The sequence below is a fragment of the Anopheles arabiensis genome, chromosome 3 (assembly GCF_016920715.1).
Source record: "Anopheles arabiensis isolate DONGOLA chromosome 3, AaraD3, whole genome shotgun sequence".
NCBI classification, from domain to species: Eukaryota; Metazoa; Arthropoda; class Insecta; order Diptera; family Culicidae; genus Anopheles; species Anopheles arabiensis.
Genome location: NC_053518.1, coordinates 3805238 through 3818909, shown reverse-complemented (window position 1 = coordinate 3818909; position 13672 = coordinate 3805238). Strand labels below are relative to the sequence as shown.

At 51.9% G+C, this 13672-nt stretch overlaps 1 protein-coding gene and 1 long non-coding RNA gene across 7 annotated transcripts in view; one reads left to right on the top strand and one right to left on the bottom strand.

Annotated features, from left to right (window-relative positions):
* Window positions 1-11439, bottom strand: part of LOC120900611 — a 26961-nt gene extending 15522 nt beyond the window's left edge. For 2 of the 4 annotated variants that reach the window (XR_005739225.1, XR_005739228.1), the window contains exons 1-2: window positions 11353-11439; window positions 10852-11274 (exon numbers count right to left, since the gene is read on the bottom strand). This is a non-coding gene — a long non-coding RNA (uncharacterized LOC120900611). Of the gene's footprint in view, window positions 1-10840; window positions 11275-11352 lie in introns of all 4 variants that reach the window. The other 2 variants (XR_005739227.1, XR_005739226.1) reach the window with 1 other exon arrangement.
* The window catches only part of LOC120900609 (protein decapentaplegic), a 20795-nt gene extending 7123 nt beyond the window's left edge, over window positions 1-13672 (top strand). For all 3 annotated transcript variants that reach the window (XM_040307861.1, XM_040307863.1, XM_040307862.1), the window contains exons 2-4: window positions 4121-5410; window positions 8881-9524; window positions 11571-13672. In XM_040307861.1, the coding sequence (XP_040163795.1) occupies window positions 5271-5410; window positions 8881-9524; window positions 11571-12487 (1701 nt within the window). In that variant the 5' untranslated portion in view covers window positions 4121-5270 and the 3' untranslated portion in view covers window positions 12488-13672. The remainder of the gene's footprint in view (window positions 1-4120; window positions 5411-8880; window positions 9525-11570) is intronic.

The window sequence follows — 13672 nt, the reverse complement described above, 5'->3', positions numbered from 1 at the left end:
ATGTTGTCGCTGATTGTCTACCTTACATAAGAGGCTATTCGGGCATTCATTGAGGTCAAAAAGAGAGAGAGAGAGCGAAAATTGAAACTTTCATAATTAAAAGAAACAAGCAAAGGGCACGAACATTATGTTTCTCGATCGCACAAATAGGTGTTTCACTACACTACAGCGTACGAAACTGTGCGTGTGTCTTGGCGATTGGTAAAACACGGGGCTCAACACAAAAAAGAGCATAAAATTGCTACACATTGGAGAAAAATGTTTACTTTCGTTCGAAGGATTTTTGGGTAATTTCAAACATACGTAGCCGCCAGCCATTGCGCAGGTTGTCGGCTGTCGGGAAGGTTGATTATATATTTAGCCGTCAAGTGCGCAACCATCAACACACACACACGTTGGTTGGAATATTTGCACGTTCCGTTTCAGTCGCTCTTTCACCGCGTGCGCCTCCCCCAGCGTGAGATGTAAAATTGATTGAACTTCTGGGTCGATAATGTCTACCAACACCCGTCCTACCTCTGCTCCCTTTGGCGATTATTGACGATAATGATTGCCGACAAAGGAACGGTGCGCGTTCCGCAACAACAGCGGCAGCGGCCGGACGCGTTCGGCCCAGACGTTCTGGCGGCTCTCGAAAAGATCACAGTCGGCGGTTTCGGTTTCGGTCGGCGAACTGACGGATCGGATCGATCGATCGCGAATATCGTGCGAGGTGTCGACTGATGCTGCCCAGCCGATGACCGCGCGAGCATGCGGCCCCTTCCCGCTGCTACATTCGCCCGCAAACGATCGCCACACTGGTATTAATTCCACCAACCAACGCTCCCGGCGTATTTGGCTGGCACCGAAGTTGTCCTCGGACGGACGCATGGAAAATATCCCTGAACGGGGACAGAGCGGTGGATAAGAGTTTATTATTTTCATTCATTTGCGTATTGGCAGTCACTTTACTTGAAGTCTGCGTTGGACGGTGTGGTGGAATGGGGAGTCTGGGCTTCAAAGTGAAGTTGATAGATATCGTAGAATCGCCTCTATCACCTTTTGGACAGGTCGAACCTCAACCCAACAGAGTGCCAGAGTGTCTGGTCATTATGCTCTGCGTACGGCCTTCGGCCGCTTACCGCGAAGGTTGCGCTCCTGGCTCGGGTACGTTCACACGGCTGCTGTGTCCGCTCACTATGAGTGTTGGAAACAACAACACAACATGAAAACAACGTGAACAAAAAACGCTTTGGTAATAATAAAATACACACTGACCGGTGCGCACAAGACGCAAAGGCGGTCGGCGACGCAGTAATCAAGGAGGAGCAAGGAACGGAGTCATAAAAGCCTGTCAGATAACTCGTTTCGTACTAGGCGTGTGTAGTGCAGGAGATGCGGGGAAACATGTTGATTGGGAGCGGTTGTCCCGCGGTCGTAGGTTTGGGGAATCGTCCATCAGCAAACCGTTTTGCTATCAGTGATCGTTGACTCCGGTTGTCCGGTTGTGCGAGGAGGTTACGGACATCGGGGGCTGTAACATGAAACCGATCCACGGTGTTGGGTAACCAGAAGGACGAAGCGCTAAATCATGCCCCGCTCGGGTTTGCAATGATTACAATGTATACCACCGCATGCGAAGCCCTGTTTTGCACATCGAGCCGAAAGTGTTGCTCGGGAGGTATGGGTTGCTGCGAACACACCGAACAGGACGGCATCTTTCCTTGGTGTTAGATTACTGACCTTTCGACGTACGGCGTTAGAATCATTTCCTCGTTGCGATCAACGTTGGTTGCTGACCTCCAGAGCACAGACAAAGTTCAACAGGCTGTTTTGCAAGTGTCATTTGCAAGATTCGGAGGAGTTGATCATGGTGGTCCAACGCAGTTACGATCTTACCTTTAGGCAGTTTGGAAGCAGAAGAGATGTCTCTAAAGCTCACCAACGAAGCACATTACAGTGTAAGGTAAAAATGGCACTGTTTGCCTGCAAAGCAAGAAAACATTCCAATCAAAATAGTTGGGTTTTTACCGAGCTTCTGTTTCTGTGGCACCACCACGTAGCAGCTCATTCATGTAGCGCTGGGAAATACCCGCCACCACCGGAAGCTAAACATCCTTTTGGCCTCAGCTGAACGCTTGCGAGAGGTGTGAAAAAATAATAACCTCATTTGGGCTTTGTTTTTCGTCCTAAGCCCGTGTAAAAACAAGAGCACCGATGCTGTCCAGGCAGCGTTCGTTCATTTACGAAGCTGGGGAATTCCCAAAGACCTCAGCGCTGGGCTCGCTATTTTCGCACGTCAGGGTAGAAGCAAGGGGGTAGAAACTGAACTCTCTTACCCTGGGCCGATTTGTGACGCGCGTTAGCACACAAAACGTAGCAAAGGGCATCTCCTACTCCGAAGCGGTCCAAGCCGCAATCGGGGCCACGCACACGGTAGACGGTGGCCCACATTACACAATCGTAACGCGGTGGAGTGCATCTCTGCACACTCGCGGCAAGCTTTCCAAATGATCGGACCAGCCCGATCGGCAGAGGGCAGCGGGAAGGGGGAAAAAGGAACGTGCTTAGTGTAAACATGGCCTGGCCAGTGCCTGGCGCAGATTGCCGCGTGCGCCGCCCCGGTGATAATTTATTAATTGTTTGATTAAATATAATTCATTCGATCTAAATAACAGATAAATTTCACTTCACAGAGCATCAATCCCGAAGGTGCGCACGGGCCAAGAGCCAGAGCCGCACTTGTCAGAAGTCTGCGTGTCGGGTTCGTTAGCCAGCCGCATTTCCGTTGTTTGCGGAGTGTAATAAATAATTCGGAAGTGAAAATGACATGCAATTGCTTTCCTTTTGCTGTGGGCCTCGGCCTGCCAGCGAGAGGATAGAAAGCACTTCTCTTGTTTTTAGCATGAACCGTTCAAGTGTTGTGCCCCGTGCCATGGACCAGGCAGCGCCACGCAACGCAAAGCGGAACATACCGACAAGGCCAACGGGTGCGTGGATTGAGCGCTCGCGTCAATCAGTCTATCCCGAGCCAACGATCTCTCTAGCGGCAGCCGTTCATCTGCGCGGCTCGGTTCAGCCGCGCGCTCGCGTGCGTGTGTGTTTTGTACCTCTCTTTGCGTACGACAAGTGCCCGCGACTCGCGTGCTACGTTGCGATGAAGCGGGTTTCTCCCGCGCCCGCGCGGTGTTTACAAATCGTTCTCATAAATATTCTCTCACTCTCCCTTGTGCAAGAGGCCCGCTGCCGGGGATCGAGCGTGCGAGCGCGCGGAACGATCGGCCACAGGGGTGGGGGCGGTTAGATCGGATCGATCGATTGCTCCCGCGAGGGCAGAGATGAAAGTTTACACGCACAGTTTACATAAATCTTCACGATTTGTTGGAGTGTAAATAACTGTTAATGAAAATATGATTTCCTCAATATTTCTTAACCGATCGCCGACTGGCAGTGGCGTGGAAAGGAGTTGTGAGGTTGGTAATGGTGGTGCAGTAGTTCCGTGACGATCCGTGCTACCACTGTGGCAGTGGCAGCACTATGCTTACAATCTCAAGGATAACCACAAATGCCCGAGGCCCCGTATCGACTAGTATCGCGGTATGAGTGTACTACCTCCCAGCGAGCAAGACGATCAAATAGTGTTCTCTGGTGGAAAGACATCGTTTTACAGGAACTCATTTACAATGCAAAGCCAACCTCAAACACCCCAAAAAAGCATAGTGATCACTTAATTCTCGGTATCATAACTGTCATTTCGAACCATCAAACGTCTGTCAAACGTCTTGATCCTCTCATGTTCGATGCACGCGCTCCTCTCATCCTTACACACGGAGCACGTACGCGGCTGGCCACGCCCACTTGCCGTTCATCGCACGCTCACTCGATCGTCGTTCACGCCGAGAGCTGATCGCACCGCATTCATGCGGCATCGTCTCTCGCGTTCATTCATTCGTGTTCGAGATGCTGTCGCGAGATGTTTAAAATTTGTGAAGCTGCCGCGTGAGTCGAGACGAGGTTTGAATTTTGAGCCGTTTGGAATGCCAGCCAGTGTCCGTGTGTGTGCGCGCGCGAGAGAGATTAGTGAGAGAAGCAATACACATTCTTAATATAACGTCCCGTTTGTCTACTTGATTTTGACCAGTGCACTGGGCAGTGCTAGAAATAGTGCAAACTGATAGTGATGTGCATGCCCGTATCAGAGCGCGAAGTGATCGAAGTGCATTTGTTTAATCTGTAATCTAGAGCAGCGCCCGCAGCAGCAGCAGCGGTAGTAGCAGTAGTGTGTGGTGTTCCTGAAGTGCAGAAAAGAAAACGCAAAACAGCGACAACAAAACATAACAGAAAAAAAAGGCGTACAAGTGTATAACTAGCGGCCCAACAAGAGATTGGAATGTAACGGGCACGACCGATTGGAACGCAAATATTTTAACCTTCTTTTTTTTTGCGTGCGCGCGCGCTCGCGCCCGATCGAAAGTGCAGCGCGAAGAAGTTGCGCGTGGGCGACGAAAAGTGAACGAGCAACTTTCGTGCAATCCAGCCAGTGGACCGCCAGTGGACAGATTTTGTGATTGCAACCTGCCTGCCGGTGTAGTGAGAAAGGAAGAAAGGAAAAGTGTGCACGAAAGCCGAGCCAACAAGGGTTTTTTTTTTGCTTCTCTCGGGCAGGTAGAGGTCCTTTGGACAAGCAAAGGCAACCAGAGGCCTAGGCAAGTGTGTGAGAGCCGAGCCAAGAGTGTAGAAAATTAAAACAAGAAAATACACAAACACACACACACATCCATACGGAAACACATTAACACAAACATAAATACACGCCGTATCGGGAAAGTGCAAGGAAGCGTTTGGGCGCAGGAGGCGAGAGCGAAGCAGAAGCGAAAAAAGGGGCCCGAGCGGCAGGAAGCCCGGTTCGACGACGGCGTCCTGGCCTGTGGCTTGGTGAAGTGGTGCAGTGAGTTCGATGTGAAAGTCGAGTGACGCGGTAGCGCAGATTCGAGCGAGGATTTTCGTGATAAATAATGCTCGGTGCCGGCGAGTGGCCAGTGAGCAGGAAACATTCAAACGGTCGTCCCGTGCTCGTCACGACGCAGTGTCATCGCGGCCAGCAGGGCCACCAGGACCACCATTGTAGTGAGCAATAGATTGATTGTGCGAAGCAAGAGAATTAAACCAATTCCTGTGTAAAACGTAAACGAAAACGTTTCAAGGAAGCGTTCCCAAGCAGTGCGTATCCCTTTCAACCGAACGGAACAACATTGGTTGCCTCCCGGGTCCGTTCCGGCGGCTCGGTGTACATGACGCGGGAACGGCTGCGTGCCCATGCGGCTCCGTGTCCCCCTGGCTGCAGCGAAACGCGCGGCCTAGCCAGGCAACGACGGGCCGCAAGCGGCACGAGGACACGATCGACAATGATCGGTCGGCAAACAAGTAGAAGGTAAGTGTATTTAGCCAGCAAAGCGCAAGTAACATCAGCTTAGGATAACGATAAAAATCACTCACCATCACCACCACGAATGCAACATATTGCGATGGGTCTTAAACACGAGGGGGGGGGAGGGGGTGGGTCGAGGAGACATCGGAGGAAGCATAATGCTGACCACGATCACTATCATGCCGAATGGTGCGTTTTGCTGGCAAGTCGGAGAATTTTGAGTACGACCCGACGGAACTCTGCATGCTTAATTGGTGTTGACCCCAGATCATGCACATAACAGGAGGGGTAGGGGTAGGGGAGGGGGGAGAGGACAACCAGACGGGCAACAGGCACATAACTCACCCATTATGAGTGGGCCCGCTCATTTACGTGAGGCCGTGAGAATTAAGCCGCCGATCGTTGGGCCAGCGACATAAATCAGAGCAAATGGAAGGACGTGGTTGACGTGGCTTTATCTGCACGCTCACTATCTACCCCGTTCCCACTACAACAACAACTACAGCAGCAGCAGCAACAACAACAAAAACAACAGCGACGATGACAACGGGGTCAGCAAAGTGCAGCGATCGCTGGTTCGCATATGCAGCACCACCGACACCATCACTTCAGAGCCGGGCAAGACTGCATGTGAAAACTGCAGTGCAAACATTGTTTTGTTGTTGATTAATTAATTAAATGAGAGCCGAGAGCGGCTTAAAGGTTTGCTGGCAGGACTCTGGGACCTGGGCTGGAATCCTGGGAATTAAGAAACCGAAGGTACAGCGCCATGACAGACTGGCGTCTCATGTTCATGACAAGAACTCTTCTGACGCCTCATTTAATGGCTCACCTGGGGACTGTTAAAAGCCAGTGGCAGGGGTTTTTGGTTTTAGCACCCACCGGGAACGTGTTAGGCAATCAACACATAAAAACCCACACACTTGCGATGCGTTTATGCGTGCAACCTGCACTTTCAGAGGGTTAGAAGGGTCCTGGCGACAACTCGCAGGGCATGATCGCGCTGGCAAACAATGGCAATCCGGGGCGATTCTGTCTGTCTGGAGTGTGTGTGTGTGTGTGTGTGTGTAAAGTGCTTAGGCACATGCACACACACAGTGTAAGGGTACACTGGAAGGTGAGATTATAAAAATGGTAGGCGTCCTTTCCGGATCAAACCCCCGATTGTGCTGACAGCACCCGCGACCAGGCCGAGCTTCCTCGGGAGTGAGAGACAGACCCGTGTGCAGGCCGAAACCGCCCCTGTGTGTGTGTGTGTGCAGGCCTCGAGAATGCTGACAATTATTATTCAAATGCGATTAACAATTCTGCGTGTTACGTGAGCAGAGGGACACACACGAGGCGTGTGTTGTGGGATTCTGTTGAACGCTCTGGATTTATTTCTTTTTTTTTTCGTTTGCGCTGATACTATGTGTCCGGGCTAAAAATAGCAAAACCAGTACCAAGACCCCCCCCTCTGTGTAGCCTCTTCTCCCTTTTTTCCCGGCGGCGGATTGATTGGCGCCCGGGCACCACAGCGTTTGGTGATCATGTCTCGTTGTGGGGTTTTTTTTACCTTCCCGACCGCAAAGTACACGGCAGAGGCGTTCAGGTGGAAATACAAAGCGTCGAAGGTGGCTGGTCCTGCTGCTGGAATTTGGTGTCGTTTGAAAACTGGAAACAGTTCGCCGAGCCGATCAAAACAGTGCAACTACAGACTCTACGATAGGCCTGGGCTGCTGTTGTGTTGACGCACTTGGCATTGCAGCGCCGTGAGATTAGTTGCAATTTCTTCCTCGCTCGCTGACCTACTTGGGTGGGGTGGGATGAGATCCGCGTGCACGACGCAGCGATAGGGGCGATCATGTGCTTGTGCGTTGTTTTGTGCCCTTAAGCGCCCCCTCCCACATCGATCGGTATAGCGAGCGCGTCGAACGAACGCACTCTCCTGTACCTCCGGGTGTTGTGGTGCACCTACGGGTAATGGAGGATGGGCGTTGTCGTGCTGTACAGGTGCTCCCCATTGATAAAGGGTATGGAAATTACCAAAAAACCCATCCCTTGCCCGCGTGATCGACATAAATGGACGGCGGGCCGGGGAAAACCCCATCCAGCTAACAGAGAACTGCTGTGTGTGATCGATCGTTCGAGCAATAGCTGTACCTCCCGTAACCAGGGCAGGCCGGGTCCTGCAGGCAACGAAAAACCAAGCCCGGTGCGGAGAAGAAGGTGTGGTAGCGCTCGAGTGCGGTAGCCCAAGGACAGAACGCAAGGGACGCGCACAACACAAATAACGAACACACATTCTTCACTTCTCCGCCCAGTATTGTGAGGAAACAATCGATTTGTTGTCCTCCGGTGCGTAAGCCCCGGGGCCGGCAACGGCAACAACCGGTTGTTGCCCACTCGAGAGTGCACTCGACGGGCCGCAAGGGGTAGTAAAACGCCCCGGGCCCAAAGGGGACCTGCAAAAGGGGATTCTTCCTGTAATCGCCTGCAACCGTCCGTGGGATGGGACGGGACCGTTCCTGGGGAGGGAACGGGAAAGCGGGAAGGCGTGCGAAAGCCATTTCTCGGGCGGAGATGCGAAAGAGAGAGAGAGAGAGAGAGACAGAGGGAGGAGGAAGGAAAAAAGGATCCTTTTGTGAGGACGAATGTATCGAGGAGGCCACTTGAGATTCACAGCTTGTGTCCTTTGTTTCTCATGCACACACACACACACACACACACACACACACTGGTACAAGCATTGGGCAAACAGACGAGAACCTCCTTGTCTTGTCACTCCTGCAGAAGAGGTGTCTCTTTCTCACCTTCGAGCCCACTGCATGGTCCTTAGGATCCGTTGGCAGCACCTGACCTGTCAAAGTGTGGGCGACTGGAAGGTGTTTTTATGCTGGCGAAGTTGTAAAACGTACGAATAGCTGTGCTACTCGAAAGCTTCTGCGTACCTCGAACGACCTCGGTCGCTCGAACGGCCGGCTCCGTAAAGCCAACGAACGAAAACAGGCGTTGGAACTGACACCGGGGAGTTTGCTTTTCGCAAAGGAGGAGAAACAAAAATCAACGCCGCGTGTGTGCCGTTTGCTCCGCGCGCTGATCCATGCTAGTAGCCGACCAGTGTCGCCACCCGGTCTGGGCCCAATCTGTGACCGCGAATCTAAACTCTCATCTCTTCCGATGCCCCGCACACTCACCCGGGCAGTTCCAAGACACGGCGTTGTTTTTTGAAAACATTTACTTTAATTATCAGCTTCCTCTTGTGTGGCGGGCCTGGAAGCGCAACAAACAAACGTACCACACCACGACACGGTGTCTAGTGGTGACCGTTGACTAATCGCAATAGTTGCAATGTGGCGTTGTCCGGGCGGTTGGTAGATTTATTAGCGAGCAGTACGGCAAGCGATTGTCCCATTCCGCCACCGACCAGCGGGGCCAGCGAACGTGTTGACTGCAAAACATTCCTCTAATACGGTTCCGTTTTCCAATTGCAGACTACTTCCAGCGACCATGCACGTATGGTTCTACGTGCTCGCTGTGCTGGCGATATCACACGGTGCAACGCGAGTCGCTAGCACAGACAGCAGCAGTCCAGCCCGAACGAAAGCCGCCAGCCTGCTCCATTCGGATCAATCACACATCAGCCATCCCTTCAATCAGCCTGCGTTACGGCAGGGCTCGGCCGACTCGACACCGCCCGTCACGGACGTCTCGCCGGAACCACGGATAGGTGGGACCGGGGCGCCGGAAGCGGCCAGCATAAAGAGCAGCGAGACGATCGAGTACGAAGAGTATGTGGCCGCTAAGGATGCGGCGGTAGAGGTAGACACCGAAGGTCCAGCCGAGGAGCCGGAGCTGGAGAACGAAATCAGTGACAGTGAGCCGGACACGGTGGACACGGTGGTGGTGGAGAGCAGGCCCGATCCTAAAACGCTAGTCGAGATAGAGAAGAACCTTCTGAGCCTGTTCGGGTTCCCCAATCGGCCAAAGATCGACCGGTCCAAGGTGGTGATACCGGAGGCGATGAAGCAGCTGTACGCCCAGATCATGGGCCACGATCTGGTCGACTCCGTCAGCGTACCAAAGGAAGGACTGAACACGCGCAACGCCAACACCGTGCGAAGTTTTACACACGAAGGTACGTACGACGGGGACGTGGGAAAGGGAATAGTAGTACAAGTAGTGCAATATCTAGGAAGCCATTCCGAAGGCTCCACGACAGCGACGACGACGACGTCAAAAACCGGTACACGGTTGCGCACGACATTAAAGAGTGTTTAGCGCATTGCCACACACACGCACACACACACGCACAGACCGATCGGTAACGATCGCTCGGTTAGGAGGCCAAGGGACCTGCTCTTCAAGGAGGTGTTGCAGTGCGACCGGCGCAAACTGGTGGAATCAAGTTGTTTTTATTTTCAATTAATTCCACGTCCTAACACTTGCGGCAAATGCAGCAGTTGATGTTGAGCTATAACGCTATGCTTGCGGACGATTTGAAAGTGGTTCCATTGCAATGTTCAGACACCTTGCCCAGATGACATTAAGGTTTGGGCTGTGCAGTTTTAGACATTAGAAATGATAAAAAGGTTAATTATTGGAGAAGGTTTTGGCTAAAGATCACGCAACGTGTACTGAAATACAAGAAGCAACCCAGCTAGTACACAGTTCAAATCTTTCCCAAGTTCTTGGATTCAAACCAGGATGTTGGATCGGCCGTACTCGAAAACTAATAACGACTGGTGCACTTTGATTGCACACTACCTGGAAATGCGATTGCAATAAAGAAGCGATCGCGCGATCGATTGTTTGTGTAAGACGGCGGGGGCACAACTTTGTTTACATAATCTCCCCCCGAAAAAAACGATTACCGAGCGCGCGCGCGCCCTCGTAGTATGGTGATCGTTTTGCTACGCATCTCCCCGTGCCAAAGAGCCGTGGAAGATGCTGCATCCGCGTGTCCGGGTGTGGCGTATCGTGCGTAAAATTATCGATAAATTTTGCACACGAGTAAAGCGAACGTAAACGTTCGGTTCGTTTTGCGCCCAGCTGTACGGTTCAAGGAGAGAGGCGTCTATCAACACCCCATTGCGGCAAAGCGAGGTTCCGAGGAGTCCGATATACTAGGTCCGGTTGACCTTTTCACCAACCCCCACTGCTTCCAACTACTTGCGAGATGCTACCGAGTACGGATCCAGTGTTTATGGTAAAATCGGACGAGCGCTGGAGAGAGGGAGTGCTGGGAGTGCGTTACGCAAAGTCGAAATTCTCCGCCAGGCAGCAGCACGCAGCCTTTGCTAGTAGTATCACGCCGCTTGTAAACAAACACCGGACTAGAAATATTAGTTCGCGCAGGGGCGCAGCAGCACAAAGAGCCGTGTTGCGCCGAACGCAATTAAAGTGAGTACCGCCGGGCAGGCGCAATTTTCGGCAAACCGCAAACAAACTCACCCAACACTTACGGAGACGATCGTCTGGGTCTTGGTCTGGATGATGCGTAGTTTGTTGCTTAGGAGAATTTTGACGCAGACTCCAGGGGGATGGTGCTGAAGAGGGTTAGAGTGTTGCTGATTGTCCAAATTCGCTAATGGGTTTGCCAAATCGATTAAAACACACGCTGGCCGCGCACATCCCGCCAGTTTCGGAGAAGTGTTATTGTTTGCCGCGTGTTGCCGGGCCGACTTCAGGATTCTGGTTTTCGTCTGGCAGAAATTAAGCAGTGGGGGATGTTGTTGGACGCGTTTTCGCTTTTAGGGAATGGAGGGAGGGGGGAGGGAATGTTATTTCATGGTGTGAGCTCGTCCAGGTGGTTCATGACAGGTACGGCGGAGTTGTTTGTTTATCCATGCAAAGGGTTGAAGAAATTATGAGTCTCTGTGGCAAACCTGGAGATGGCGGTTTTGGTCGAATTGTATTTACCGTGAAACAAAGTATGGAAATATTGGCCCAGGTCTTGTACTTACCGGAAATGAAAAATATTGGAGGACAATTTAATTAAGTTGATTTAGTTTGATGTTCTACTCTTCTACACTATACACTTGCCACGACACAACAACTCAACATTTTGATAACTGACGTTTCCTTACTATGGCTACTTTGATGCATCCTCATCCTGATGGGTCTCATCCTTGCAATGCATTAAAGTTCTCTCTCTTCAATTCTTTCCCTTGCTTACTTACAGAAAGTCACATAGACCAGCGGTTCCAGCATCATCATCGCTTCCGGTTACTGTTCAACGTAACAAGTATCCCGCGAGGCGAGAAGTTGCGTGCAGCGGAACTCACCCTAACCCGCGAGGGCATCGCCCACCGAAGCAGCCGGGCGCAGGCAAGAACACCGGTCCTGTATCAGGTGATGGTGTACGACATCGTGCGGCCCGGCGTCAAAGGCAAGCGCGCCCCGACCTTCCTGCTGGTCGACACGAAAACGCTCGCCATCAACGAGTCCGGCACGGCCAGCTTCGATGTGATGCCGGCCGTCGAGCGGTGGCTAAGGCAGCCGCGCAAAAACCACGGCCTGTTCGTGCAGGTGACGGGCCGGGGCCGTGGACCACCAGGCCATAGCCGCCAGAGGCGCAGCATAGTGCCGGCCGTCCCCGTCCACGAGCACGTCCGGTTGCGACGGAATGCGGCCGAGCGGCACGACAGCTGGGTGCAGAAGCAGCCGCTCCTGTTCACCTACACCGACGACGGGCGGCACAAGCAACGGCCGATCCGGGACGCGATCAGCAGCGCGAACCGGGCCCGACGCGCCTCGGCCAAGCGCAGCAGCCGGCGGAAAAACGAACTCTGCCAGCGGAAGCCGCTGTACGTCGACTTCAGCGATGTCGGGTGGAACGATTGGATTGTGGCGCCGCCCGGGTACGAGGCGTACTACTGCCAGGGCGACTGCCGGTTCCCGATAGCGGACCATCTGAACACGACGAATCACGCGATCGTGCAGACGCTGGTCAACTCCTACAACCCGACGCTCGCACCGAAGGCGTGCTGCGTGCCGACCCAGCTGTCCTCCATCTCGATGCTGTATCTGAACGAGCAGAACAAGGTGGTGCTGAAGAACTACCAGGACATGACGGTCGTTGGCTGCGGCTGCCGGTGAAGTGTTGAAAGGGAAGAGGGGGAGGGGGGGGGGAGAGTTGAGGGGAAGGATACGTTTTCTGTGAGAAAACAAGGGGGGAGGGTAGGGGATTGAAACAAAACACGAAATTGGATGACCATAGGAATCGGCAGGGCCGCAACTGTTTTGTTTTATTATTACTTTAAATCTTTGTTTTGTGTATAACGATCGAACGTACTAAGAGCGAAGTGTGTAGAGAGTGTGAGTGAGCTTGTTTTGAGAGAAAAAGGGATCAGATAGGAATAGTAGCAATAGTAGCAACGATCAAACTTGTGTACCATAGTAAAAAAAAGTCATGTAGATCAAGCCATAATCAACGTATGCATGCAAAAATGGGGGAAAAGCAAACAAAATAAAACTAATACAAACAAGAACGCTCAACTGTTGGGTGAAAAGCGTGTGAGGTGTGTGCGTGTCAAGTGGCACACTATCGTCCGTCCAGATGCGGTACAGGTAACAAGCTAATGTTCAGGAGTCTTGCAAGTTGGTTTAGCGAGTTGGTAGGGCTGGGAAACTAGTGCTGTGGCATAGGTGTTAGTGACGGAGACTTCAGCTGAAAAAATTAGAGAAAAGTGAAGGACACAACGCGGGGGGGGGGCTCATCATCTGTACATATTTATTGATAGGAAATGTTAACAGACAGTGAAGGAGGAATGGTTCCTCTCGGAAGCAGAGGACCTTCCGAGTGCATGTGCGTGTATAAAGTAACAGGAACTACATAGTGAGATAGCTAGAGCGTTAAACTTACGGCAGCCCGCGAATAAGGGACGGACAACGATTCTGTAAACAGTCGACAGGGACGTGCAAGGCAGGCAAGTGGATGTTGCGTATGTGCTTTCAGTGAAGTCCTGCAGAAATCACGATCACACACACATCCAAACAAGTAGCACTTGTTGCGTCTTGCGCGTCCGTGATGTGCGTACATTTTGTACTAGCAGCTTTTATAAAGTTCCGAAACCGCCGGACAGCTTTCCTGAGTGCGTCCTTACTGCGAAACACTATTACGTTTAGGGCACCGCTACAATGTGTTTGAATATGTTTTTTGTGTGTAAATTTTTGTATATTATTTGCTGTACCTGTGTAAACGGAAGGAAACGTATTTATTTTACGAAAAGCTGAAGCGTGTAATTGAGGAATAAATTTGTAAGGAAATTCAAACCGTAAAAA